At 38.9% G+C, this 23,798-nt stretch overlaps 2 protein-coding genes across 14 annotated transcripts in view; one reads left to right on the top strand and one right to left on the bottom strand.

Annotated features, from left to right (window-relative positions):
• Window positions 1–5,797, bottom strand: part of LOC147575550 (uncharacterized) — an 80,443-nt gene extending 74,646 nt beyond the window's left edge. For 2 of the 6 annotated variants that reach the window (XR_015242500.1, XR_015242498.1), the window contains exons 1-2: window positions 5,187–5,797; window positions 3,472–3,702 (exon numbers count right to left, since the gene is read on the bottom strand). Coding sequence is in view for 3 of the 6 variants with exons in the window: in XM_086682650.1 (XP_086538776.1) it covers window positions 3,693–3,702; window positions 5,187–5,797 (621 nt within the window). In the remaining 3 variants the exon portion in view is untranslated. Of the gene's footprint in view, window positions 1–2,382; window positions 3,703–5,186 lie in introns of those variants that run through there. The other 4 variants (XM_086682649.1, XM_086682648.1, XR_015242499.1 and 1 more) reach the window with 3 other exon arrangements.
• Window positions 1–23,798, top strand: part of OSBPL1A (oxysterol binding protein like 1A) — a 277,900-nt gene that overhangs the window by 139,242 nt on the left and 114,860 nt on the right. For 2 of the 8 annotated variants that reach the window (XM_086682636.1, XM_086682635.1), the window contains exon 1: window positions 5,743–5,868. The exons of 4 other annotated variants lie outside the window; for them this stretch is intronic. The gene's annotated coding sequence lies outside the window, so the exon portion shown is untranslated. 2 more of the 8 variants (XM_025931212.2, XM_025931213.2) reach the window with 2 other exon arrangements.

Genomic DNA, 23,798 nt, shown 5'->3' with positions numbered 1-23,798 from the left:
CCATCCAGCGGCCCCTGTTCATTAAGCATTTTAAATGGTTGATTCTTCCAATACTATTTGAAAACATCCCCTCAGCATTTCTACTTTTGGTGATGTCATATTCTAGCTTATTTAAATGAGGCATGATGTAGTGATCTAAATAAATCTGAATAGCATTGTAGAACATTTTTAAAATGAACAAATTATGGTGTCTAGGGATTCAGGTAATACTTAACACATCGTAAAACCAAATCTCATTAACATCTCTTCTGTGGCACCTGCTGGATGTGTCAATAACGTCTTTGTTTTAGAGATGTATAGTTTTAAGGTAAATGCTAAATTAGAAGTAACTTAATTTCTGGAGAAGCCAACCTATGCTAATTTTTAAACTGCTTAAAAATACAGCCTCATGATTACTTCTCTGTGAAAATCTGGATGTGCAAGAGTAGATTAGCCTAAAGTTTAATTAGACTTTTAGACTTTTAAATTTGTCATGAGGATAAAATAACAATGTAAGCAAAATGCTGAGCATAGTTCCTGACACATAGTAAGCCCTGAGTACAAATCAGCAGTTATTATTGTAGGATGCTATCTAACACTCGTGACCCCTTTTCTCTGATGGCATTTTGGAGCTTTTGTGTCTTTAACTTTGGATTTAACTCATTTTGGGAGAAGGCGGTATTGTCTAAAGAAAATTTGAGTATTTGTGGAATGATTGTGTTCTTTCCATCCTTATTATTCAAGTGACAAAGAGCTACTTAAGTTCTTTGAACCTTGATATTTTCATCTTACAATAAGGGAGACCATATAGTAAGTCAGTATTAACAGCACTGGTCTGAAAGTCTTATGGGCCTTTTAAAAATCTGTCTTTTTCCTAACCAACTGTAGGCTAGTTTCTGTACAATGAAAATATGTGAACATCTCAGTATCAGGTGTGGGTATCAAATGTATATAGATGAATAATATGTATATACAGCATATTAACACACTGTGTGACACATAGGACTCATTTAGGAAGTGGCATCTTCCTAAGCATCTCTTAATGCTATGAGATATCAACTCTGAGGTTCTCAGTAGTATTTATGGATTTCCTTGTGAGAAATATGATTATAGATCATGAAAAGGCCCCCCAAATAATTAAAAGATAAATGACGTCATCAAAGTTAGCTTTTCAAATGGCTAAGAACTAATATAAGAATTTAATAGTATAGGGGCGCCTGGGTGGCGCAGTCGGTTAAGCGTCCGACTTCAGCCAGGTCACGATCTCGCGGTCCGGGAGTTCGAGCCCTGCGTCGGGCTCTGGGCTGATGGCTCAGAGCCTGGAGCCTGTTTCCGATTCTGTGTCTCCCTCTCTCTCTGCCCCTCCCCCGTTCATGCTCTGTCTCTCTCTGTCCCAAAAATAAATAAACGTTGAAAAAAAAAATTAAAAAAAAAAAAAAAAAGAATTTAATAGTATAATGGAGGTCAGAGCAGAATAATTAGGTATAGTAATGCCTTATTTATCTGGAATTGTAAGTTACATTTCTGTATCTGGAAATTTTATTAAAAAGCTTTGAACTCACAGAGACCTGGGTCTAATCATGCTCCGCTATTTAATCTGTCTGCCTCAGTTTTCATATACAATTTCCTTTTTAAAGTGATGACCAATCACAAAAGAATGTTTTGAAAGGTAAATGTAATCATATTGGCAAAACCCCTTGTACAGTACCTGGCACATAATGGGGATCCAATCGATTGAAGTGATCCCAGCCTCCGCAGCAGCAAAACTTGTTTTTATTCTACTCTCTTTGATGACAGTTATTCTAAATATTACCCATTTACATCTTATGCTAAATTTTTAGCACTTAATTTTATCTTTTCTGGGCTGTCCTTTTGTATGTTCATAATTACTCTGTATCTTAATGCAGAGATGCCTTCAGGGGATAATGTTTATAGGACTCTGTAATTTGACAAAATGGCCCAGTCCTGCTAATGCCCTTGAATTTAGTTTTGCTCTTTATGGGTTTAAAATTTTTTTTCTCTTGAGTTTTAGATCAACTGTGTGCCTGTCTGTAACAGAATACTGATCCCTTCTGCCTTACTCTTTCTAATGTTCTGTTTATTAAAAAGAAAACCAGATGACCAAACTCGGTAAAATTATGTTCACAGTAAGAACAAGCTGGCTCTGTATGAGAAATTGAGGGGTTTATAATGAGAACAGTCCTTAATGCCTGGATTTGGGTCTTTCTATTTCTGTGGTATGTGAGTGTTCTTTGCTTATTTGGGGATGCTCTGATATGACCCAGATATTCAAGGTTTCCATACGACCTCTACATTAAATGAGGTGCATTATATACGCATATTTTACTTGTAAATAACACAACTTGTGTTTTTGGAAAAAACTGCAATATATACAGTAAGCTGTAAAGTTTGAGTTTGATTTACTAAAGGGAAATTTATTAGGTGTTCTTGGGGTGATATTCTTGGGGGAGACATTGGAGAATGTGAATGCCACAACTGTCTTTAGCCTTGTTTGAGAGTTCTATTTAAAAGGGCACCTGGCTGGCTCAGTTGGTAGAACATGCAACTGTTAATCTCAGGGCCATGAGGTCAAGCCACATGTTAAATGTGGATCCTATGTGGGAAAAAAAAACAACCAAAAAACAGAAGGCTAGAAATTGGCTTCATGAGTTATTGTTTCTATAGTTTTCCTTACCCAGAGAGTGGTATCACAAGTGGCTAAAATGTCACACAGTGCTGTCGTTGGTCTCCTTCTTGTTCTGTGTATTATGGAGCTCCCTTTGATATTAGTCAAACCAGGTTTTCCAAGGTAGGAACTTGCCTATTTAAAACTAGCTTAAGCTCACTTATAAAATATTCTGTGGTCCCATGGTAAGTCTCCTGAGTTGACTGCTAAAGAGCTAGAATCCAGATGTATGATTAGGATAGTGATACTCAGTTTGTGGTGTAATGGAGAGATTTGGACCTTCTATTGGAACCAACTGGAAGGTATTGCTACTTTGGATGAGATGCTGATAATCTTTGGAGAGAAACCATGCCCTCCTGTGGGCTTAGAGCTTTATAAAGTCGAGGTCTCCTCTTCATTAGTTTCCTGGACTGCTCAAAGTCCTTCAGTCATTTCTTAATGTTTGTACTTTTCAGGCTTTCACCTCTGTCGTGTCTTCACTTTCCTCCTCTCCCTCTGCTCTGAGCAAAATTCTTTGTTAAACATGAGGCAGCGGCTGTCTATGCTGTCAGTTCCCTGCCACTCCCTCCCCCAGTCCCTTTTTTCTTTCCTTTCCTTGGCATCTGTCTCCTTCCATCCTGCTTCAAAAACAGCTCCTCTCTTCTTTTGCATTCTCTACTCCCTTATAGCTGGTCTCCCTACACGCCTTTCCAATTCTATTTTAGAAAATGTGATACTTTGTTTCTACTTCTTTATTCTTCAACTAGCCCACTGAAACCATTCTTGCCATCTCCTTACTGCTAAGTCAGAGGATACCCTTAAATTACCTTGCTTGTCCTGTGATGGATCTGGCGTTTGACTGTTACTTGTTTTGGGGATTCTTCTCAGTGATTGCTGTGGTGCCTACCTCTTCTGTCTTCTCTTTCCTTTAGAGCAGCTTCTCCTCAGTTTTCTTCTGAAGCATCTTTTCGTCTGCCTGTGCCTTGAATGTTATTGTCCCCTGGTTTCTTTCAGTGGTCTTTTCACTTGGCATTCTCCGTGGATGATCTTAGCCATTCCTTCAAACAGAAATCCATGACGACTCCGATATCTCCACAGTAGATCTCTCCTAAGCTGAGCTATGAACCAGTATATCCAGCTGACTTTTAAACATTTACATATGATTCTATCACAGGCATTTCATACCAGTGTGTCTAAAGCAGAATTACACCTATTCAGGACCCCAAGCCACAATCATGGAAGCTGTCCTGTGTTCATCCTTCTTCCTCCTCTCACCCCTTAAAGTCAGTTGTTTTTCCTTCCTATCTCTCAGTTGCCTGTCTCCCTGTACCCCCTCTCCCCCCACCCAGCAGATTCCCTGTTGCCACTCTGTGGGGATAGAGTTCTAAGGATTGTGCTGTCAGATGACTGTGACCATTGCCTCATCCCAGGTTCCACCCTTCAAAACTGGCTTAGATATCCCTCCTGTTCTGGGAGTCCTTGCTGTTGGAGCACTTATCACATTGTATCATTATATATTTACTTGTCTGATTCTGTATTTACTAAAGAGCCCCTTAAGGAAGCAACTGTATCTTAGGTATTTTTGTAGCATCTGTGTCTAGCATAAGTACTTGGCATGTAGTAGACAGTTAATAAATATGTGAATGAATGCATAATGAAATGTACAAAAGCAAGAGTACAAAGAGCAGACCAATTGGGATCTATATCTTGACCTTGAGCAAATTAAGATATGTTTGGAAATTCCATTTCCAAATCTGAAAATGAGAATACAAATGAGTTACTTTATGTGAAGCTCCTCAGTACAGTGCCTGACACAGTTTAGGTGCTCTGTAAATTGCCCTCTAAGACATTTTGTTGTCTTTGCTGCCTAGTACCACTTTTGTAAACTGAATTCTCTGATTTTTAGAGTCCAGGGAGGAAGATTGTGTAGCAGCCGCTTTTAGTGCCTAATGTGACATTTCACAATACCATTTAGTTTAGAATGGGGGAAAAAGAAAAAAACAAACGGACTTTTCAAAGACACTATGAAACCTCGACATAAATTCCAAATTTTCTAGTGTACTGTTGCATCATCTTTTACGCATTTTATATCTGTAGCACAGTTACAGCCACCACTGTTGGGACAGCAAACTTAAAGTCCCCCGTGATCTTGTTAAAGAAATACTCAGTTTGGTTCAGTTATTACTCTGCTCCCTAAAGTTTGAGGACAGATTTATATTGTTTAAAACCGTTGGAACTGAAAGTTATGTGTATCCCACCCCCACCCGAGCCTCACAGAAATTTCCTTAGCCTGAACACCCCACTTGAGTGTATTATTTACGTGGTTTTACTGTCCTTGGGCGTCTTGGTCTACCCTTCAAGCCTAGTCGGAATAAGAAACCATCTAGGTTTCACATTAGTAGAATTAATACCATTGTTTTCCTCATTGCCCAAATGGTAGCCTAGAACGTGCATTAAAAAAATAAAGGACAAGAGGACTAGTGTTTGTTTTGGAATCAGAAACCCTCGCGCTAAAGTGTAAGCCAGAGTAAGAGTCGGTTACCTTTGAGGTGCAAGAGTCCAAAGAGGATTCCTCTCTGCTTTTCCCCAGGGGCGGGCTGGCCATTTAGAAGTTGTCAGGGCAGGCGTCGCCAGGAGAGGGCTTGAGCACACAGCCCGCTCTAGGACCTCGCAGGAGCCTCCGCGGGATGCACGCAGAGCACGAGTAGCAGTTTCCTTACTTCCTTCCCCGAGAATTGCGGGGCGCGCAGTCCGCCTGCTCGCTCGCAAGGGCTGTGTGTGGGCTCTCGCCGGCCGGGGCACGTCCCTACCTGCGCCTCCGCGGAGCGGGCCACGCGGGAGGGGGGCCTCGGGAGGAGGGACTGGACGACGACAGCGGCAGCGCGGAGCTGCCTGCCGCAGGCCGTTCCCCGCGCTGCTCGCACTCTCCCCGGCGAGCCCTGGAGGGGAGGGCGGCTCTGGCTCTGCGGCCGAAGGGCGCTGCACGGACCTCTGGCGGCCCGGCACCGGAGTCCTGGGCCGCTGGCGGGCGGGCCGCGCCTCTGCTTGACCTCGCTGGAGCCGGGGGCGGGCCGAGCAAAGGTGACTTAGAGAGACCTTGCGGTGCCGCCCTGGGCTGGGCTGGAGGGGAGGCGGAGGGACAGGCCGGCGCATTTGTGCTGGAGCTGGCAGAGGAGTGAAGGGTGGAGCGCGCTGCCGGGGATCCCCAGATCCGGCCCAGGTGGGTGAGTGTGTGCGCCCGCCGGGGGCTTTGCTAGGTCAGCCTCGGGCCGACAGAGGACACCAGGGGAGGAAGGGGGGAGGGCGGCCAGACGAGATCTAGGGATGTGAGTAGATCCAAGAATAGTTGGACGCCTGTGCGGGGAGCGGAGTGCAGCAGCGGGCGAGTGGGGAGGGGTGCGCGAAGCCGGGAGACCCTGATGTCCCTGCCTGGCCAGGGTCTTCCTGCCGGCTCTGGGTGTGCGTCGGGTTCCCACCGGAGGAGCCGCTGGGGGGAAAGCCTGTGGACAGATTTTTTTTTTTTTCTCCCAGCTAAATATTGGTAGTAGGTCAAGTGGGGCCCGAGTGGGAGGAGTGAGGCAGTGAAAGACATTATTGTCCTAAATAACCTTCCAAGTTAGTGATTTTTTGCATGTCTCTGCCCTGGCTGACATTGAGATGAACTTACCATCCGCTGTTTGGAGGCCGCTAAAATTCCAAGGAAACACTTGAGTGGATTAAGGAGAAAAGGAGAAATTATACTGGGGCTGGGGAGCGGGAAGGGAGGTAGCTTTTAACTTTGTTTTGATTAAGGATTTTTGATTACTCATAGGCTTTCTTTGTAGCCTAAACCAGTGGAGAATCACGTTCCCCAGCATTCAGAACATGTGGCTAGTTGTTTTGTGTTTTCTGTTGTGCTGGTTTTTTCTGGATTTGGAGGGAGGCTAGTAAGAAAGGGAAGATACCAGGGAAGAGCTTAGTCCAGCTTTTGAGAGTTATTAAAGGTATTAAAAGTTTCTTAATTTTAATTAGATTCAAAGACAGACTGAAGGCATTTTGTTTCAGAGACATAGGGTAACTTAGGAATCTTTTTCAAAAGAAAAATGCTTGAAATGTGTGTTGGTGGAGGAATGTGTAGGCTAGAATATGGGGATCTAAGTATAAAAAAAATTTTTTTTTTTTCTGTTTGAGGACACACCGAAGTTCATCTCTGGTCCAAATCATGTTTGATTTCAGCAGTGAAGTTGATGACTTTGGTAAATTAGCTCAATTTTGATTGAGTAGATATTTAATCTGAGCATGATGACCAGAGAGCTATTTCAGCCTTTGTCCCAGTACTACTTTTACTAGACTGGGATCTTAAAAGAATTTGTGTCACTGTGACTATGATTGCCAGACTCTAGTCTCCCCTCTTTAGAACCTCTTTAAAGGCTCATTTTAGGGAATTTCATTGAGGCCGAAAGTGACCCACATAATCTCTCTACCCTCCGTTGTACACCTTGCAGAATGAGGGAAATGAAAAAAGGTGTTAGATTTTCCATATTTAACAGCAGATGCACATACTACAGGGTAGTATATAAATACAGTCAAGCACATTTAGAATACTGTATGTAAAATAATTGATAAAAATAGTTATGTAATACCATGTCTTAAGCTTTATGTACAGCTTATGACATTTACCATTTATGTTCTAAGAAGCTTTTAGAAACTTATTAGTATCTTAGTATTCAAACATATAATTGTGTTTATCAGCTCTGTGAGGATTATAAGAATTTTTAATTCCAAGCAGAAATTTCGATTTTTTACTTGGTCCACATTATTCAGCATTATTCCTAAATTTTTAGCTTCTGTGTATAATCAGGAAATAGATTTCAAATTAATTTTGGAAGCAACTAGGACAGAAGTTAAATAAATAGGAAGTTTATGTAAAATGAAGCAGGTTTTCATTTTGATAATTTGTAAAGTATTTGAACAAAAATACATAAGGTTTTAATTAAGCAGTATGAGACTGGGGGCGGCGGGGGGGGGGGGGGGGGGGGGGCGGCGGCGCAGGGAGGGTGTATATGTGTGATTAGCCTTGGTATGACCCAGGATCTTTTCCTGGTAAGTTTTTGTATCACAAGGATACCAAGTCTGTAACCTGCATGCAATTGTATTTGTCTTGAATTCCTGCTAGAGAGTGCAGTACCAGATTATATTCTGTCTAATGAATTTTGAATGAGTTACAGGTAGATACAATTTTCCTCTCATTTTAACTTAAGAGTAGTAAGGATATAACCCCCATACATTTTTATAATGGTCCACCATTGATTTGATATCTATTACTTTATGTAATTTTTTGTCCTTAATTCAGTAAGTATTTACACAGTGTTTACCTTGTCAGATAACTTGCTACACCAGTCAAAGCTAGATGAATAGAAGCAGGGTCTTCTTGAAAGGTTTTATTAAATATGCCTAAAGAGTTTGAACATTATCTTGGGAATTAGAATCACTGAAAGATTTTGAAGAGGGGAGAGATTTAATCAGATTTGCTCCTTACGGAAAGGATTAGAGGAAGGCCTGAAAACAGGGTGACCAGGTGCAGGAATTCAAGAGAGAGATAATCAGTCTGAACTAAGTTGGTGACTACTGAAAAGGAAAGCAAGGTACAAAGCCAAGAGAGACTCAAAAATAACCTAATAGGAGCCGATAATAGTTGAATATGTGGAATGGAGGAGAAGATGGAATCCTAGACAGTTCGCAGGCTTATGGCGAATAAATTACTGAAGGAGGCAATAAAGGGAGTAGGTGGAGGGTGAGTTCACCTTTGGACATGGTGACGTCCAAGAAGGGCATCCTTACTCATTCAATAAAAATTTGTGAATCATGGGGCGCCTGGGTGGCGCAGTCGGTTAAGCGTCCGACTTCAGCCAGGTCACGATCTCGTGGTCCGTGAGTTCGAGCCCCGCGTCGGGCTCTGGGCTGATGGCTCAGAGTCTGGAGCCTGTTTCCGATTCTGTGTCTCCCTCTCTCTCTCTGCCCCTCCCCCGTTCATGCTCTGTCTCTCTCTGTCCCAAAAATAAATAAACGTTGAAAAAAAAAAAAAATTAAAAAAAAAATTTGTGAATCGTTAGTATTGGAAGTCACCTGAATAAACATGGAGCTTGAGGCTGAAGGAGTAAATAATGTCACCTCGGAGACATCCAGCTTGAAAGAGTTTGAAATCAAGGGATTGAATACTTATATTAAAAGACAAAAAGGGAAAAAAGGAGCCAGTGGAGAACAGTGAGCGAAATCAGCCAGAGAGGCAGGTAAAGTCCAGAACAAGGAGGCCAATGGGACAGTTGGGTCAACGAGTTGAGGTAACAACTGATGGGGGAAGTTCTAGAAGCATGGCATAGGAAGAAGGTGTATTGCAATGAGCTGCAGAGTAAATGGGAAGCAAGAAAGTAGAAATAATGAAGACAGACTGATTTTCTGTAGACAGTCATAATTGTAGAATAATTAATACAGTTTTGTTCCTTTCTTTCAATTCTTAAATCTCATTTATTTTTCATCTTCCTAATGTACTGGAGAGGGCCTTCAGGACAATACTGGATGGAAGCTGAGATGGTGGGAAACGGTGTTCATCCCTGATTTTTAAAAAGGGGCATATTTCTAATAATTCACTATTAAGAGTGATATTTAATAAATCCCATTTCTCAGATTATTGAAGTTCTTTTTAATTCTTGCTGAGGTTTTTTTAAACACTAAAGGGTATTGGATTTTATCAGATTCTTTCTGCATTTAATAAGAGCATCATAAGGTTTTTCTTTAATTTATTAAGGTGGCAAATTATATTTTTTCAAATTAATGTTTTTAGACTTTTTCTGATGATATGCCCCCTTTGTGTAATTGGAATAAACCTAATTTGGTCATTATGTATTATCTTTAACATTCTCCTCGATTTGGTTTCTTTTGGATTTTAGTATCTATTTATGAATGAGGTTGGTTGGTAATTTTTTTTTCTTTCTTTCTTTCTTTTTTTTTTTTTTTTTTTTTTTTTTTTGGTTCTGTCCTCATCAGGGCTTGGTATCCAGGTTATTCTACTGGCTTCATAAAATGAGTTTGGGAGTATTCTCTCTTTTGCTGTTCCCTGAAAGAGCTTATATGTAATTGAAGTGGTCTGTTCCTTCTTATAAAGCTATTTTTGTGGGATTTTTAAACTAGTAATTAGACATATTTAATGGCTATAGGACTATTTTAGTTTTCTGTTTCTTTTGGGGTCAATTTTGGCAAGTTCTCTATTTCTAGGAATTTATCCTTTCCATTTAAGTGTTGAAATTTATTGTTATAAGGTTTTTCATAATAGTCTTACTATTTTTTTTAACTTATTTTGAATCTGTAATTAAATATTTTTTCCTAATGTTTTCCATTTTTTTCCTAATATTCATTTGGATATTTCCAATTAATATCTCTTTAATATCAGTCTCATTAACGCTTTGTTTATTTGATTATTTTTCAAAGAACTCTCTTTAGCTTGTTATTTGTTGCCATCTTTTTTGTTTAAAATTAATTTTTTTAGTTATCTCCATCACTTTTTTTTGAGTTTATTTCCCTAGGCTCTATACATTTGTTATCCTCTGTCTCTTGGAAGGACATAATTTGTTCAAAATTTGTTCTTTTCCAGATTTCAAGTTGTAGGTTTCATAATTGTAGTATTTTGTAACTTAATATATTCCTGCTGGTTTTTATCCATTACTTTATTTTATAGACTTAATCATGTATTTCCTGAGACTTCATCTTTCTAGACTAAGAACTGCTAATATGTGTAGAGTGCTGCCCTTCTAATACTTAAAACACATAATACTTTTGCAAAGGTTTTAACTACTTCCAATTTTTTTTTTCTCTTACCTCACTCTTCTTGTTGTCATTGGTTGGTATTTCTGTTTCCTTTACCGACTTGCTTCTCATCTTCTTCCTCTTTCTTTCACCCTGACAACTTCTTTTCTACCTCTTGACAATCTGCATGGTGGAGGAATGATCATCATTCCCTTGTCTTCCCCTGTTTCTCACTGTCTTTCCAATTTTCTACCTGCTCCTCCCCCCACCCCCATCCTTGGAGGATTTTTCCATTGTCCGTTCTACATATGCCATCTTGTTCTTTCCTTCTCTGCAGAAACTTGGCTCCAGCACCAAAGAGGAAAAAGCAGATAACCTGTGTCTAATTTTCTTTGGATGCTCACAGGTTCACCCTTATTTACTGCACAATCTTTGTTACTGCTCATTCAGTCCATCCAACTGATGACAACAAAGGGAGACTTTGGGCAAGGCCCAAGAAGAAAGCACAGATGGGACAATATGGACTTGCTCTTATTTGGAGTCCTGAGCTGCAGGCTCCAGTATTAGTGACCGTGGTCTTGCCATATGACTCTGGGCGGCTCATTCTTAGGTCTCCTATTCCTCTCATGTAACACAGAATTATTAAAACAGACGCCTTCTCTCTACTTCAGGAGTTGCTGTGAGACTCAAATGATGAAAGGCTAAACCCAACGGTTTTACAAGAGACAGTCTTCCCATGCTTTATTTTCAGAAAATGCCTTGAAAGGATTTCATGCTCAATTCAGGAACAGAGAAGTGGTTTGTGGCTTGGGGTGTTGGATCAAAGAAACCCTGATGGGAAGCTGTAGGTGTCACGGGAATGACAGGAAGCAAGGAAGTTGTGCTCAGTGGTTGAGATTCAGGGGAGGGGCATCTGTCCTCTGGTACATGGGAACTAGAGACATGGACATGTCCTTACACCTGGTAGCTGGAAACTATTCTGTAGCTGCATCATTACCTATTTATTATTTGCTACACTTAGGATACTGCCTTTTTGAGTTTACTTGAGAAATCAACCTTTACTTACAGTGTTTATATGAGGGAGATTTTGTTGTTTCACATTCTAAACAACTGAATTAAAAAGTTTGTGAATATAGTTCTCCTTAGTAAAATTTCTTACTTGTGATAGAAAGGACTTAATTGTGAATATTTTCCTCATTTATTTTTGTTATGTTAGTTTGTGTTCTGGATTAGTTGCTTAAAATCCCAAGGTCGTAGAATCACTCTTAGACTGTAAAGCATCTAGTCTGGTGATCCTCAAAAGATTTCCCTGGGGCATAGGGCAAATGCAACCACCTTTCTGTCCGCTAAGGCACCTTCACAAAACACAGTTCCAAATGGTTGATACAATGATCTGTTAACCTTTGACAGATGAGGAAAGGAAGGCCTGCAGAGAGGAACAGCCACTTTCCCAAGTCTATGTAGAGAGGTGGGGGCCACGTTCAGAGCTAAACCCAGTATTCAGCCTCCAAATTTAGTGCTGAAAGAACAACCCCACTGTATCACACTCAGCTTCAGTTAGAAAATTTATCCATTAGAGAAGATAGTCTATCTTGTTTCAAAGCTTATGCGGCCATCTATTAGCTAATTTCTTAGTTTGACAAAAGGATACCAACTTTAGAAACAAACAAATGGCCAAGAATATTGCAGTGTCTTCAGAGTTTGCACAGAATACCTGTATTCCAGGCTCTCCACAGAAAATGCTGTCCCTCTTTTTGTGAAAATATTGCTTGATAGAGGTCACATTTTTAGAAGATAACAGAATTCATCCCTTTCTCTAGATAGTCTAATTTTAGGATAAATATATCAGAATACTGCATCCTGGGATGTATTTTCTTGATTTTCTGAAAAATAGCCCTTGCTAAGCTGTAAATTAGAATTATATCCTCAATTTCTGTTGAGGGGCATTTCAAAAGAAAAAAAAATTTTTTTTAAATGTTTGTCCATTTATGGGAGACGCAGAGCATGAGAGGGGTAGGAGCAGAGAGAGAGAGGGAGACAGAGTATCGGAAGTAAGCTCCCGGCTCTGAGCTGTTAGCATAGAGCCATACGGAGGGCTCAGACTCACAAACCATGAGATTATGACATGAGCCGAAGTTGGACACTGAACCGACTGAGCCACCCAGGTGCCCCTGAAAAAAAAGATTAGCTTTAATGAAATTATTATTCTGCCCTTGAATACTCTCATTCCCCTATACATTACCCTGAAAAAGAAATTAGAGCTAAGGGCAAAGAGGGAGTTTGTTTTCCCTAAAGAATTGATATGTATTTTTTCCTTGTGGACAATTAAAAGGGCATAATTGTATTTCTCTTTCTGTTTTGGCCTTAAGAGAATTCAGAGCCAGATTTGTGGTTTGTCCACAGTATCTTGGTGGGCTCCATCACTCTTTTTTTTTTTTTCTTTTTAATTTTTTAATGTTTATTTTTGAGAGAGAGAGAGAGAGAGAGAGAGAGAGAGAGAGAGAGAGAGAGGACGTGAGCAGGGGAGGAGCAGAGAGAGAGGGAGACACCGAATCTAAAGCAGGTTCCAGGCTCTGAGCTGTGTCAGCACAGAGCCCGATGCTGGGCTCAAACTCACGAACTGTGAGATCGTGACCTGAGCCAAAGTTGGTTGCTTAACCGACTGAGCCACCTAGGCGCCCCTGTGGGCTCCATCACTCCTAATACCATCAGAAATTCAGTATTTTCATAGCCTCCCAAGTTGGAAATCCCTGGATTACAACGTTCTCTTGTGAATTATGAATGTGGTTGAATGTGGTTATGCCTCAGAGTGCATTCATGTATGATGATTGTATTTTAGTTTTTTTTCTGCAAGCAGTAAATACTAAGTAAATAGTTGTTACAATGTTAGAAATAGATTTGTACTTTATACTATGGTTTTATTTTATGTCAACAATATATGCACTTGGGTATTGACTTGGTAATAGATAATTTCAAGTACCCAAGTTAAAATATATGGCAAATGTTACAATTGGAGCCTTTTCTTATGATTTTTATTTGTGGTAAAATACAACGAGCATAGAGTTTATTCTCTTTACCATTTATAAGTGCATAGTTCAGTCACATTAGGTACATTCACAGTGTTGTGCAACCATTACCACCATCCATCTCCAGAACTCTTTGCATCTCTTAGTTTCATCTAAACTGAAACTCTAAACCCGTTAAACAATAATTCCCCATTCCCTTCATCCCCCAGCCCTTGGCAGCTGTCATTCTACCTGCTGTCTCCCTGAATTTGACGACTTTAGGAACCTCCTATAAGTAGAATCACTCAGTATCTGTCCTTTTGTGCCTGGTTTATCTCACTCAGCATAATGCCTTCAGGGTTCATCCATGTTGTAGCAGGTGTCAGAAATTTCTTCCTCTTTAAGGCTGAATAGTATTCCATTGTAAGCATACACACGTTTTCCTTAGTTGTTCATCCATCGATGTTACATTTGTGTTGATTCCACCTTTTGTCTGTGTGAACGAACAGTGCTGCTGTGAACATGAGCGTACAAATATCTTTTTCTGTGTCTACTTTCAATGCTTTTGGTTATGTACTCAGAAGAGGAATTCCTGGACCCTATGCTAGTTCCCTTTTTTGGAGGACTTGCCATAGTGTTTTTCATAGTGGCTACCCCATTTAACATTCCTACCAGCAGTGCATAAGTATATTAATTTTTCTATATCCTATCCAGCACTTGTTATTTTCTCTTGCCATTGTTTTGTTATGGTAGCCATCCTAATGGGTGTGAAATGTGGAAAACATTTTTTAATAAGTAGAGTTAATCACTTTTTTATCCAAATGTCAACCTCAGGGTTGACAGACGGTCTCTTCTTACATTGCCCCATACTAGCCGTGCACGGCCATGATTTTCCTTTATTTTCAAAACCAGAAGTTGCCCTGTTGAAGTGTAGTGGAGGGCACATAGCCCCAAGTCTCCCTGGTTTGCTCTTTTCCCTCCTTTCCCTCGTTAGTGAAAATGCAGCTGCACAAAGCATGGGTAATTCTCAGGGTTTCCATGGATTTAAGACTAGGTGTAGGTCTAAATATCCATATTCTACCTTTATTTTCATTATCTTTCTGTATTCTAGATACCAGATGTTGCCTTGCTGTTGTATTTTGAAGGGTCATTGCTTAATTGAGAAGAATTTTATCTTGTCTACCGAGTTAGCATAGGAAGATGGAAAGATATATTTGAATCACCACAGATATAAAATATGAAACCAGGAAATTGATATACTTGAGAAAAGTCAAGCCTATCTTCATTTGTACATGGGAACTAATAAAATATCAAAGCTAGAAAGTAATTAACCTGGGCATTAGAATTGAACAGGGAATTTAACATATTCTGTAATGAAATTATTTGATCTTTAGCCATATTTAGGAGCACAAACTTTCTGTAAATCTTGAAGTCAAAATAAAATTTTAAAAACTAGGGAGAAAATTGGGGAAAATGTAACCGCAAAGCCATGAAAAGGATCTTAGAGGTCCTCGAATTTTCCTCCATTTGCAAGAATCCTCTCTTTAGCTAGATAGTCATTTTATGCGCTTGTGAAACTGCCATCAGTGGATATACAGGCAGTGTACTCCAATACTTCCAGGCTTGGAGCCCAAGTCCCACAGACCTGGGTTTGAATACCAGCTCTGTCACTTAATAGTTGGCTGATCTCAGGCAGGTCATGTAATCTCAATAAGCTTGAGTTTCTTCATCATTAATAATACCTACCTCACAGGATTGTGGGAGGATTATATGAAATAGTATGCCAGGTATTTATCATAACACCTGACATATGGTAAACATACCTAGATGTTGGCTCCTCCTCTTCCTGCTGATACTACTATTATACGGGAGTTTTTTCCTTACGACCACCCATTCCCCTGTGGTAAAGCTAAAAGTAAAAGAAGTTTCAACCTTACATTAAGGTGAAGCTTTTTCCATTTTTCTTTTAATTCACGTCTGTGCTCTGCAACATCACAAAAATTTAATGTTTCCTCTCCTGGGACAATACCTCAGCTATTTGGAGCAACTAGTAAATTCTACAAACATCCACAGGTTCCTTCAACTGTTACTACAATGTCGGGCTTTCCAGATCGTTTTCTTACTCTGCAATGATCTCTCTCAGGTTTTTTCTAAAAATGTGTCCTCCAGAAGTGAAGCCAGTGTTCCACATGAAGTTTGAGTGCAGAGCATGGCACTTCGCATTGGCTTTCCATTCTGCTGGAGGAAGAGTCTTGATTGCTACGGTGTCCCGCAAAGTCCCATGGGAAGGGCCCTGCTCCCCTACCTCATGGCCTCTCATGTGCTTCACTCCACAACCCCAGCTTTGTTCTGAGCACAGTGGCCTCCTTCTGTCCCGCAGACTGGGAACCTTTTCCCCCTCAGAACGTTCACTCTTCCCTTTCCTGGAACACACTTCTCCCAGGTCCTTGCCTGGTTCTCTCCCTCAGCTTTGACAGCCTTTAACTCAGTGGCACCTGATCACGGAGTTCTCTGGCCATCGTGTCTCCCAGGACTGGCTTCCCCCTTCCCAGCTTTATTTTTGCTTTCAATGTTTTCCACCATCTAACAGACATTTCTAGCTGTTTCCTCCCAGTAGACTATAAGTTCTCTGAGTGCAGGAGTTTGGTCTATATTGTTCGTTGCTGATCCTCTGAAGCTTGGCATGCCTGGCATGGTGTAGGTGGTGATGAGTATTTATTGCATGAGAAGCATAATGACTCCCCTTTGATTAGTAGTTGTATCATAATGGGTGACGGCCATTAAGGAGGGCCCTTGTGGGGATGAGCACTGGCTGTTGTAGGTAAGTGATGAATCACTGGGTTCTACTCCTGACACCAACACTACGCTATATGTTAACTCATTTGAATCTAAATTCAATAAAAAAGAAGTTGTATTGTACTGGGCTTGGAAGGGCCATGTGGCCACCAGTTCAGTCATGGGTCAATTTTTAAAAATTTTGAAGACAAAAATAATTTAAGTGCTGCACTCAAGGGAAAATAAGCCACATTCACTGTTTTAAGACTCTAAGGATTTTCACATTACTTTGGTTGTTTAATCAATATTTTACATACGATTTTATGTGTGCAGAAGATTTTTTCTATAAAATCCAATATAGGTTTTTAAAATAAGAATACTTGTCCTTTAACTGTATCTTTTTTTTTTTTTAAGTTTATTTACTTATTTTGAGAGAGAGTGCACGCAGGGGAGGGGCAGAGAGAGAGAGGGAGAGACAGAATCCCAAGCAGGCTCTCAGCGCAGAACCTGACACAGGGCTTCAGCTCACAAACCGTGAGATCATGACCTGAGCCAAGACCAAGAGTTGGACGCTTAACCGACTGAGCCACCCAGATGCCCCTCTTTAACTGTATCTTAACAGAGCTCTCCAAGTAGTGAGCTTCAGATGAATAATCCTTTCCACTTAGAATGGGCAGACCCCCAAACCAGGTGGCTGATCTCTTCTGTTTGCCATACAAAGATTGTATTCTGTTTGTGCCATGACTTGCAAAACTTGGGAAGCACTGCTTTAATTAAAATGCTTTCTTCAGATGGAATTAGAACCTACTGAATTGTGATCCTGCCATATTTTAGTCTCCCCCCCCCCCCAGGTTAAGAACTGCAAAACACTTGTTAAAACAATGAAATATCAAAATTCTGTAATAACAAAGTTAAAGTTACTGTCTTTCTGGACTTAACACTGTTCCCACATAGACTGAACTAAAGGCATTAGAAAAGTAAGAGTTGGAAATCAGGGTATAGCTGTCTAGTGGAATGGGCATCAGGAACAGAAAAAAGGCTGCTTACGCTTGCAACAACATGAGTGATTCTGAAAAACATTGTACTTAGTGAAAGAAGCCAGACACAAAAGAGTGTGTCGTACATGACTCCATTTGTTTGAAATCAAGAACAGACAAACCTAAAGAAAGCATGGTTATGGAGATGAGAGCGGTGGTTGCTGGGGGTGGGGAGAACAGCAGGAGAGTGACAGTAAAGGAGCACAGGAAAATTTGGGGCAGGGGGTGGGAGTAGAAATATTCTGTATCTTTGTAATGGTGCTGGTGACATGGGGTATAGATTTGTGAACATTCATTGAACTATACTCTTAAAATGGACTTTATTGTATGCAAATTTTAAAAATTCATTTAAAAAATGAGATTTGGTAGGTGTTACTTCTGCTATGTATAACTTTTTGTAGTTATTTTCATCAGAACTACCAACTACAGAATCTTTGAATAACTTTTGAAAATCAGATTTGTTTAGATTACCATAAAACTTCCCTGCTTTTAAAAATGATTGTTTATACCTCTGGTGGCACATCTTGAAAAAAGAAATTTATTTCAAGGATACATAAAATATATAAATCTGTGGTGAGTGGTTATATAAGAGTAAGCTATTTTTAGGTAGAAGCTTTGCAACCATAATGAGACAAGAATGTGCTTAACAGAGTCTCAGTTGGGGTTTTCATTCTGGATGCCTCCGGAAGCCCTGTGTTCTGCACTGTTTGAGAGTACCTTGCAAACATTCTGTGTTTAATGCAAAGCCAGTGTTTGCAAATTTGATGCAAACATCAGTTCTTGAGTAGACATATCTAAAGGTATTTTTCTAATTGTGAAGTTATGAGAGATATGGAAGATATGCAGTAGTGTACAGAAAGCTATCTTCTGTTGACGATGGAGAGAAACATAAAAACCAGAACCCAGCAACCACTGGTGGGGTTTTGGTGGGTCTTAGTTTAGGGGTATTGGCGAACACACAAATGCAGTATACATGACTATTTAATACTGACGTTGTTTTCAGTAGCATCAGTGAATATTTTTCTTTTACGACATACTCTTTGAAAATATGTTCGCATAAGAAATGTATTAAGTCCCATTATCAGTATTGAGTGATCTTTTTACTAGGCCCTTACTCTTGCTAAATATGATCATTTTTTACAGTTTTATTGAGGTATAACTTCTACACAGTACTACGCATATTTAAAGTGTAACTCAGTTTAATGGATGTTTACAGTAGTGAAACCATCATGCCAATCAAGATAAAGAATGCTTACTTCCAGAAGTTTCTTCCTGTGTTTTGTAATACCTCCCACTTTCCCACCTACCCCAGTACAAGAGACTATTGATTAGCTTTCTACCACTACAGATCAGTAGGCATTTTCTAGAATTTTACATAAATGGAATCATACAGTTTGTACTTTTTTGGAGGTGTAGGAGGTTGGCTTCTTTAACTCAGCCTAATTATTTTGAGATTCATCTATGTTGTTGCCTGTATCAATAGTTTGTTACTTTTTATTGCTGAGTAGTATTGCATTTCACCATGTACCAGGATTTTTTTTTCACCTGTTGCCAGACATATGGATTGTTTCTAGTTTTTGGCTATTGTAAATAAAGTTGTTAGCATTTGTGTATAAGTCTTTGTGTGGACATAATGTTTCATTTCATTTAGGTAAATACCTAGAAATAAGTAGAATAGCCAGGTCATATGGGAAATTAATGTTTGTGGGACTTCTTTTTTGATTAAAAAAAAACTGAGGTAGAATTTATATAACATAAAAATATCTATTTTGAGTGTGTAATTCAGTGGCATTTAGCAAGTCACAGTGTTGTGCAACCATCACTCTGTCTACTTTCAAAATATTTTCATCACTTCAAAAGAGAACCTTGTACTTACTAGGCAGTCACTCTGCATCCTCTGAAAATGATTAATCTGTGTTTTGTCCCTATGGATTTGCTTGTTTTGAACATTTCACATAAATGAATTATACAATATTTGAACTTTTGGTGTCTAGCCTTTCACTTATAACACTTTTCAATTTTCATGCACACTGTAGCATGTATCAGTGCTTTGTTCTTTTTATGGCTGAATAGTTTTCCATTGTATGTATGTAACACATTTTATGTATTCATCCATTTGTTTATGGACATTTGGGTTGCTTCCAGCTTTTGACTGTTGTGAATAGTGCTGCTTTTAACATTTTTGTACAGGTATTTGTTTGAAAATGTTTCAGTTCTTTTGGGTATATACCTAAGACTGAATTTCCTGGGTCACATGGCAATAGTCTGTTGAGCGTTTTGAGGTGCCACCAAACTTTTCCACAGCACCTGTACCATGTTACATCCCCACAGGAGTGCACGTTTCATTTTCTCCACGTCCTTGTCAACACTTGTTATTTTCTTTAAAAAAAAAAACAAAAAACAAAAAAACTATAGCCATCCTAGTAAGTATAAAGTGATATCTCAGGGCACCTGTCTCAGTCAGTAGAGCATGTGACTCTTGATCTCAGGGTTGTTAGTTCAAGCCCCAGGTTGAGCAGGGAGCCTACTTAAAAATTAATTACTTAAAGTGATACCTCCTGGTAATAATTTGCATTCCTCTAATGACTGAAGGGGTTAAACATCTTTTCATATACTTGTTGGCCATTTGTATCTTTAGAGAAATGTCTGTTCAAGTCCTTTGCCCTTTTGTATTATTTTTTTTTTAAGTTTGTTTATTTGAGAGAGAGTTGAGCAATGGAGGGGCATAGAAAGAGAATCTCCACACTGTCAGTGCAGAGCCCAGTGTGGGGCTTGAGCCCACAAACGTGAGATCATGACTTGAGACAAAGTCAAGAGTCAGACGCTTAATCAACTGAGCCACCCAGGCACGCCCCCTGTGCCCATTTTTAAATTGGGTTGTCATTCTGTTGCTGAGTTAGATGAGTTCCTTATACAGTCTAGATACAGGTCCTTTACTAGATAAGTGGTTTCTCCCAGTCTCTTACTTGCCTTTCATTTTCTTAACATTATGTTTTGAAAAGCAGAAGTTTTGATATTGAAGATATCCAAGCTTCTTATATATATAAGTATATATAATAATAATACGTGTGTGTGTATCTTTGTATGACCTATATAAAAAAATCTTTGCCAAGCCCATAGTTGCTAAGATTTTCTCCTATGTTTTCTTCCAAAAGTGTTCGAGTTTTAACTTTACATTTGGATCTATAATCCATTAAGAGTTAGATTTTGTTTTTGTTCTCATTTTGATACATGGAGAGAAACTAGACTCCTAAATACAGATATCCTTGTTATTGTTAAGATGTCTGGTCTCCCCAAATTGATTTATAGAGTCAAAATAATCCCAGGAAGAATTCCAGTAGGGTTTTTTTGTGTTCTTTTGTTTTTTGTTAGAAATTGACAAACTGATTCTAAAATTTATGTAGAAATGTAAAGGACCTAGTATAGCTAAACCAATTTTGAAAGAGAACAAAATTATAAGATTAAGATTACCTGATTTGAACACTTACTATAAAGTTATAATAATTGGGAGAATATGATATTGATGAAAGAGTAGGCACACAGATGAATGCAACAGATGAGAGATGCCAGAAATGATCTCCACACATATCTGGTTAACTAAGTCTTGATAAAGGTGTCAAGGCAATTCAGTGGAGGAAAGGATTACATTTTGCTTTGTGGTTGATGTTGACTTTTGTGTATCAATCTTACATCCAGCAACCTCACTTCTTATATCTAAATAATTCTAGATTCTTTGACATTTCTATTCAGACATCTATATCTTTTGAAAACATTTCTCAGTTCTATCTTTAGTTTTTTGGCTATATGTGTTACTAGGGCTTCACAAACGTTGAAAAGAACTTGTGATGGGCATTCTTATTCCTTATTTTAAGAGGAATGCTTTTAATATTTTAACATGGAATAAGATGTTTGCTCTAAGTTTTTTTGGTAGACTTTTTCAGGGTTTTTTTTATATTGAAGTTTCCTTCTCATATATTTATATATATTTGTGTGTGTATATGTATGTACAGGCATACACACATAATTGTAATTTTCTTAAAACTTAGTTTTTTAGTTGGTTTACTTTTATTGAATCATTTTCTGTATATATATATATATGTAATATGCTTGTATGTTAATTACAAACGTAGAAATCTGTTAATATAATCATGTAAGATTGTTTTGATAGATTCTAAAAATTGAGCTCCCCTTAAATTCCAGGAAAAAATACCCACCTTAGTTGGGATGTATTTCCTCTTTGTGCGTAATTTAGCATACTAATATTTTGCTTATAATTTTTTAATCTATTTTGCTGATTAGTCTGTATTTTTTTAATTTTCCTAATTTTCCTATTCACATTGTGATATCAAGTTTATCAGAATCTATTAAAATTTATGGTCAAAATAACTCCATCAATGTATTACACTTATACATAGTTTTTCCGTAAGACATTTTAAATTCATTATTTACCATTGAGAATATATCTTTGGTACATTTACCCTTTAGAGGTTCATAACAAAACGTAGTTCTTGTGGTTCATTATTCAAACATCATTTAGCCAAAACATGTTCAAAGCATCTGTAGTTTTCCATAGGGCAAATATCTCACACTAAATTGTTTTTTTATATCTTCATCCAGTCTTTTTGTCTGTGTACCTTATAGCAATATTTTCTGACAAAGGAATGTATCTTTTTTCATCATACTGTTTTCTATTTTAGACTTTTTTGTAGTTTGAGAGTAGTGTTTCCCCAAGTGATTTGTAGGTTTTTTTTTTTTTTTTTTTTTGTCTTTTCTGAAACACCTTAAAGGAGTTTCTAAAGATTTTATTACATTTAGTGAAGAAATGTAAAGAATAAAGCTCTGGACTGAAAGTCACATGACTTTAAATATCACTGAAAAGACTGCAGGAGGTTTGTCTTCACCCTGTGGAAGCTCGGGTGTAAAATGTTAAGTCAAATGTCTTGGCTTCACATGCTCATTAGTTTATATCTCAGGGCATAATAACAACACGTAAATAATAGGTGGCTGTGTTGTATACATCTTCTGGAAAACTGGCTTATTGTCATCTGATTATGCACAATAGGTTTTCACCAGGTGTAGCAAACAACGCACTGGTGGTAGAAGCCTGTGCCATTTTCTGCTGGCTCACTTTCCATAATTAGCATTATCTTTACTCTGAAGTTCCTTTGCAGAAGCCTTTATTAAAATGGGTGTATTTTGTGGATTAATACTGTCCGTGAATCTTCCTAACCAACTCTCATAGTCTGTAGTACAGCACAGTGTCCTGAAGGCGAGTGCTTCTGTCAGTCTCTGAGCGGTACTTGCTACTCTTCCCTGAACGTTACTGGGTGGCCTGCACTTTAGCCTTGACCATGTGGCACGTGGACCATGTGAATGCACTGTTGTCAGTCAGTATCTCTCTATATATATTGGTGTATGTAATATTTTGTTCAATGTTTTTGACAAATGTGGAAGATTTTCTATTTCGTGGGTACACATACCTTTGGAGACTATCCAAAGGCAATAAGGAGCTACTGAAAAGCTTTAAGGAAGAAGTAATGCTGGATTTGTGTTTTTAAATTTTTTTTTAATGTTTTTATTTATTTTTGAGAGAGACCACGCATGAGCAGGGAAGGGGCAGAGAGAGGGGGAGACACAGAACCTGAAGCAGGCTCTAGGCTCTGAGCTCTCGGCACAGAGCCCAACATGGGGCAGGGCCCGAAGTCATGAACATCGAGATCATTACCTGAGCCGAAGTTGGACGTTCAACCGACAGAGCCACCCAGGCACCCCTGGATATGCATTTTTAATATAACAGCTGGGTATGAAGTGTCTTTTTCTCACACTAGACCATAATGTCTCCATGGATTAATCAATCTCTTACTTTACTTTGTATTCCTAGCATTTACTTTGAAAGAGTAGTAGGCATTCAGTAAAATTTTGTAACTGAAAGGAAATTCTCCAAAATTAGTAATTCTTATCCAGGAGCCACATCAGAATAATCTGTAGCACTTTGAAAAAAAAATTACATCTATTAATGTTAGTGTTAGCATTCAAGAAAACTCTAAACCTCGTAACATTAGCTTAAATAAGTTAGAGATTCTTTTTTCCACCTTAAAGGAGACAGGAGGTGGGCAGTCTGGGCCTGGTATAGCAGTTTCAGATGTCAAGGGCTATTCCATATATCTGATTTTATGGTCAGCAGGAAGGAGCAAAGGGCAAAAATAGGAGTATGCCCTTCCCTTTAAGGAGATCTGGTGAATTCTTCATAATACTTTCCTTCTTTGTGGGCAGAATTTAGTCATATTGCCCTAGCTGACAGAATGAGAAATAATCTTTTAGCTGGAGGGCAGTATAGCCAGCTAACAAATTGGGATTCTCCCACAGATAGTGGGAGAAATTATCAATTTCTGTAACAATACACAGGCCTCGTTCATTCCTGGAAGTCTTGATTCAACAGGGCTAGGCTAAAACTAGGCCTTCTAATTTAAAAAAAGGGAAAACCAAACAGATCCTATAGCTGAACCAGATCTACTCTTCATGACGGAGAACCTTGGCTCTAAGCCAGGTTTTGAAAAG

Source organism: Puma concolor, chromosome D3, assembly GCF_028749965.1.
Source record: "Puma concolor isolate L17-30 chromosome D3, mPumCon1.1.hap2, whole genome shotgun sequence".
NCBI classification, from domain to species: domain Eukaryota; kingdom Metazoa; phylum Chordata; class Mammalia; order Carnivora; family Felidae; genus Puma; species Puma concolor.
The sequence above is the reverse complement of the archived record's forward strand: the minus strand, read 5'-3'. Positions and strand labels throughout refer to the sequence as shown.